This window comes from Mastomys coucha, unplaced genomic scaffold (assembly GCF_008632895.1).
Source record: "Mastomys coucha isolate ucsf_1 unplaced genomic scaffold, UCSF_Mcou_1 pScaffold20, whole genome shotgun sequence".
NCBI classification, from domain to species: Eukaryota; Metazoa; Chordata; class Mammalia; order Rodentia; family Muridae; genus Mastomys; species Mastomys coucha.
In genome coordinates, this window is record NW_022196903.1 from 115486720 (window position 1) to 115492673 (window position 5954).

The 5954-nt window shown below is 34.6% G+C and overlaps 1 protein-coding gene across 1 annotated transcript in view; it reads left to right on the plus strand.

The window, feature by feature from the left end:
* LOC116099989 (murinoglobulin-1-like) overlaps window positions 1-5954 on the plus strand; it is a 49771-nt gene that overhangs the window by 17624 nt on the left and 26193 nt on the right. Inside the window, exons 6-8 of the mRNA XM_031384059.1 lie at window positions 746-863; window positions 1009-1118; window positions 1775-1936. Of these exons, the coding sequence (XP_031239919.1) occupies window positions 746-863; window positions 1009-1118; window positions 1775-1936 (390 nt within the window). The remainder of the gene's footprint in view (window positions 1-745; window positions 864-1008; window positions 1119-1774; window positions 1937-5954) is intronic.

Genomic DNA, 5954 nt, shown 5'->3' on the forward strand with positions numbered 1-5954 from the left:
TTGCAGTAAGACTAGGCACCTCTTCTATTGAGGCTGGACAGATGAGGCAGCCCAGAAAGGGGAAAGGGTTCCAGACAAACTGCTGTAACAGCAGAAAACCAAAGTGGTTAGAGCAAGGGAATTTAAACAAAACAAAGTATACTACTAAGCCAACATAATTGCAACAATGGAAATGGCAAAGTGTAAGCTGTGAAACTAAATTTAATAAAATACAGAATAACGATTCTGGTGATTCTTTCACAGTTTGGAATAATGTCAATACTCTCTGAGGAAGACTTTTCTAAGACCATTTCACTCTGGGAATGAATTTCACTTTACTTACTGCCACTAGGTTTCAAGACAACAGTGTCATGCCTGCTAGTACAATATACTATTGGGCTATATCCATGCCTGGGGTTACTGTTTTATAATAGAAAGTATTTATTAAATCCTAATTTAACAACTAGGGTGCAAGTTAAGTGTTTCGTACATTATAATTAGGAGTTTGCTTAATACTCCTTAATAGATATCACTTAGTACTTAATAAAAATCCCCATTTTTATAGATGACTAAGCCAAGGCAACATTGTGACTGGTCATGACCATGGTACACAGCAGCCTGGTGTTTGAGCTGAGTCTCATGCTTATAACCAGAACACAATGGACTAAGCACTCGTTTTTCCGAAAGAAGTCCTCATGGGTGGGTTTGAGTAGACCATCGATCTGAGCAGTGTGCCATGTCCCCTTGCTTTTATCTTACATATCAGCTAGACAACAATGGCTGCAGCACACAAGAAGTGAACATCACTGAGCTCCAGTCAAAGAAAAGAGATCACAGGATCCAACTTTTTCATGTGAATGCAACTGTTACAGAAGAAGGGACAGGTATGTGGGTAAACAAAGAATATAAAAGACAAAGCTGTGAAATCTGACACCTTTTCACATAGAGAAGGTAGTTCAAAGGATGCAGAAAGCAAGCGACCCTCTAACCAACCTAGACTTTCAATGTTGTCACTAATATCTTCTTCAGGATTGGAGTTCAGTGGATCTGGAACAACTAAAATTGAAAGAACCTCAAACAAGCTCATATTTCTGAAGGCAGATTCACACTTCAGACACGGGATTCCGTTCTTTGTGAAAGTAAGGTGCTTTTTGGTTCATAGATGGTTAAGCTGTAGGGTGGCACCTCAAAACTAAAGCCATTCTGCTAGATATTAAGCATGTCTGACATCATTGATTGCTACACAAGAAGTGCAGCTTAATGGTATAGTGTATATTTCCCATGCCCAAGTGCATGAGTTCAATTCCCAGAGCTAAACTGAAGACCTAGAAAGGTTATCAAGAGGCTCCAAAGATAAAACATATGCTGCAAAGTTTTTATTTTTAACTGCTGTTCCTGAAAACCTTAAACCCCAAAGTGTCACTATGTTTCAGTGGTGAAGCACCATGTGCTACATACTCATAACAAATCCACACACTCATCAGCATCTGCGCCCTCACAAGTTGTTCTTGTGATTGTTTCAGAGCATCTACTTCCTGTGATACACACAATAGCTTCATTGATGGTTTCTTATAGATAATAGGATAGTAGAAAGCATGTATAAAGCGTCTGTTATGGAATTAAGAGTATGAGCACTGCAAGTTCTGCTGGTAGAGATTTTCAAAACCAATTTTTGCATGCTGAATTAATTGTTGCATCTTTGGAATCTTTATTTAATACTGAAACAGAGTTTTCTCTTACACTCTATGTCATCTTTCCATGCCTAGACTATATTTTTCTTCCTTGTTCACTTTAGGTCCTCCTACTGGATATCAAGGGAGCTCCTATCCCAAATGAGCAGGTCTTCATCAAAGCAGAAGAAACTAGCTACACCAATGGTACTACCACTGATCAGCATGGCGTGGCAAAGTTCTCCATAGATACTGCCAACATCTCAGGCTATTCCCTCCATATCAAAGTAAGTCAGAAATGAGGAGGACATAAGACACGAGGTGAGGCTTTGCAACAGCTTGAACTCAATAATGTGTATCCTAAGGAAAAAAAACATATTCCATGCCAAACTCTTCTTTTAGGGCAAAACACAAAACATTTCTGATCTTTGTAGAAGTATAAGCATATGTTGAGAACATATTTTAACCTATTTTTTTTCATTGTATATTTTACTTTATTTTTGTTTTAAATACCTCAAGTTAGGACCTTCAAGTAAAAAATTATTAAAACTCCATTTTTTACCATTTACTCAAGGATAGGTGCTGTGTATCTTCACACTTTGCCTCCTACAGGATTCTAGAGGCCTTGAAAGATGTGGTCACTACTTTTTTGTTTTCTTTACCACTCATTAAGTGTAATAATAATTTTTCATTATCTTTAATCCCTGGTATTTTTCTTCCATTGTATCTAATCTATTAGTGAAACCTTCCATGTAGGTTTTTATTTAACTTATTGATCTGTTTTATTTTTCAAATTTCCATTTTTTAAAATTTCTTCAGAATTTTTGTTTGCTAATTTAGTGGTAAAAATATATAATCTCTTTTTTACTCCATTGTGTGTGTGTGTCCAATATTGTCATTAATAATTTTTAAAATTAGACTTGTAAAATTATTTATAGAAGATTTCATATACTTCAATACCTTTGAGTTCAGTTATTGGAAAATTAAAAGCTTTGTGTAAGCTATGTTGGTTTTTCATATTTCTTCTAGTTTGCTGATGTTTTACTTTGTACATCCTTAGTGATGGCTATAGAACATCTGCTATTATAAGCAAATTGTAGTAATGAGCAGACCACGTTTAAAGGCAAACCCCAGAAATATGGAGGACATTTCTGTAAATTCATCAACAGCAAAGCAAATCAGATTCATGGATATAATTGAAAAACAATTAAAAATAGCCACTATACCCAAGTTCCAATGATTGTAAAATGGAAAATACAATATAAGTTAAACAGTTCAGTTAAAAAAAATAGAGAAATTAATTACTAATGCAGCAGAAAAGGAAGTCTGAGAAAAAGAAAAAAGATTTGTACAATCAACAAGATCTTAAATTCTACACTAAATAATCAGATAGCTATCAAATAAATAATATAACTTATTCTGTACCTCTATGTTAGCACAAATAGAACAGGCCAAATATAAAAATTGACGAAAGGAAGAAAGTAATAAATATGGCTGAATTAATGATGGGGACCAAAGGGAACAGGAAAAAGGTCCAGTGAAACCAACAATGATTCGGAAATCACAAAGATAAGTAAAATTTGTTATCCCTCACCTAAACCGAGATAGAGTTAAAACCCAAATTACAAATTAGAGGTAACTCTTACAGCACACACTGAGGGGTTCTTACAGAGTAATCTGAAAACTTTTATTCCAATAAATTAAAAAAATCCAGAAGAAACAAATGATTTTTTGGATATTTACATGCTATGGAAAGTGAGCCAAAGGGATGTGAAAAATCTGAATGGATCAGCAATGAGAAATAGAATTGAAGAAATAATTAAAGGGACCCAGCACGATAAGATCTGAGACTGGGAAGAACTCATTGTTGAATAGATCCAAACTTCAAAGAAGAAATATTGTATAAAGAAATGTTGTATAAAGAGTCAAAAGGAGAGATGCTTCCAAAGCCGTTCTATGAATCTAGAATAATCCTGAGACCAAAACTAGATGAGGATACAGTGAGAAGAAATCTTCAGACTAACATACCCAGTGGATGTTAAAGGAAAGACCATATTGAAATTCCTCCATGCCAAATTCAACCACACACTAAGCAAATCATGTACCATAATAAAACTGATTTTATACTAAGAATACAGGATGGTTTCACATTGTAAGCTGATAACTGTAAAACAGCATATAAATATAATCAAGAGATAAAAATCACATGGTTATATCAGTAGATCCAACAAATAGTCTGATTTCAAGACACCAATTGCAAATGGTCAAGAAACACACACAGAGATTCTCAATAAATTTGGCTCTCAATAAAATGCAGGCTAACACTATGCTGAAAGTTCATCTCACACATCAAATTGGCTATCATCAGGAAAGCAAATGTTAGCAAAGTTATGGGAACAAAGGAACCTATATGTGCAGCTGGTGTGAAGGTAAATAAGTGTGTACATTAAGTTCAGAGCTTCTACAAAAATCCAAAGTGAAACCAGTATACAGTATATGTATGACATGCCCATATACAAACCAATGGGAATTAAAGCTAACATAAGCTGGAAACATCTACATCCCCTTGGCAATCACAGCAGTTCTCAACACAGTTCGGCAATGGTGCCATCTGTAATGCCTATGGGTGGATGAGCATTTACAGAGAATCTCTTGGATAATTTATGGAAGCATCACCTGTTAATAAAATGGTGTTGGCATGTTAGCTTAGGCAGGAGACAGGGAGGTGGACATTCTGGCACAGACAGAATTTCTGGGATAGATTCAGGCATGAGAGATTTGACCCAAACTTAGAGGCAACCAACCGAAAAGAATGAACAGGATAATTGAATTAGCAGCAAACAGGAGGAGCCAAAGCTTTTGGACTAGACAATGAGTTATAATAATTCAGTCGTGGAGTCATTATTTTATGAACTTGGGCACAGGTGGAAAAGCACACAGTTATATGAATGAATAGAGAAAATTGGAAATCTGTGCACATTGGACTTTTAGGTAATACAATGGTCAAGAAATACAAACAGATTCTCAACACATTTGGCTCTCAATAAAATGCAGGCTGACACTATGCTGAAAGTTCATCTCACACATCAAATTGGCTGTCATCAGATATTTATAAGAGAGTCATCTTGTCTATAGGGAAATGAGTGGATTTAAAAATCATCTATTTAAGAAAAAATTACAAGACTAGGAGAAATTATCCCCAATATGTCCCCCATATGTGGAATCTAGGGAAAGAGCAGGAATAAAAGCAGAGAAGTTCTATTAAGGAAGAAGGGAGCCAGCAGGGCACATAGGATTGATGATGATTTAATTTGTACATCCTTAGTGATGGCTCTAGATCATCTGCTATTATAAACAAATTGTAGTAATGAGTAGACTACTTTTAAAGGCAAACCCCAGAAATATGGAGGACATTTCTGTAAATTCATCAACAGCAAAGCAAATCAGAGGTATGGATATAATTGAAAAACAAATAAAAACAGCCACTATACCCAAGTTCCAATGAATGTAAAGTGGAAAATACAATGTAAGTTAAACAGTTCAGTTAAAAAAATAGAGATAAATTAATTACTAATGCAGCTAATGAACCAGCTTCTTACCCTCCAAGCAGTTCGATTGTTCACTGAAACAGTTGAATGACTTTATGTATAGACTATATTAATACACACACCATTTCTTAAATGAATGTAACATGTTCTCTGTGGCCTGAGAATAAAGTCACTCACTCAAGTCTATTTGACTTGAGTTTTGTCCATAGCAGGAGGTCTGTATCCAAAAATCATGCCTACAATTCATTCCTTGGCACAGCAGAACTGTCAACATTCAGCTTAGTTGCAATGGAGGTAAAATCCTTTAGTGATGTGAGGGTCATTGAAGTACAGCCTTATTACAATGAAATCCAATGTCTAAAAACTGTTCTTATTTTGAGCTTGCACCACAATAAGAGCCAAGATTTTAAAATCTACTAAATACAAAACAAACAAACAAACAAAAAGACTTTATGTATTTATGTTCATTTAAGAAAATACTAGTAGTGATATATTATTTTGAAATGTACAGTTAATTTGAGAAAAATGTATATATTTTCAGTATTGCTGTAGACAAACATATACATAAGATTGTTAAATTTATTGTTGTTTTATATCAAACAACTTTTATACTACTCATTTTTATTGTTATATTTTATAAATTTTAAGGAATATGACAGAAAAAAGATATTGTAGGTATTGAAGGGGGGGTCTCTGAGAGAAGTTAGGGTACAAAAGGGAAACAAGAATGTGATTTAATTCTATTTACTTAAAATAT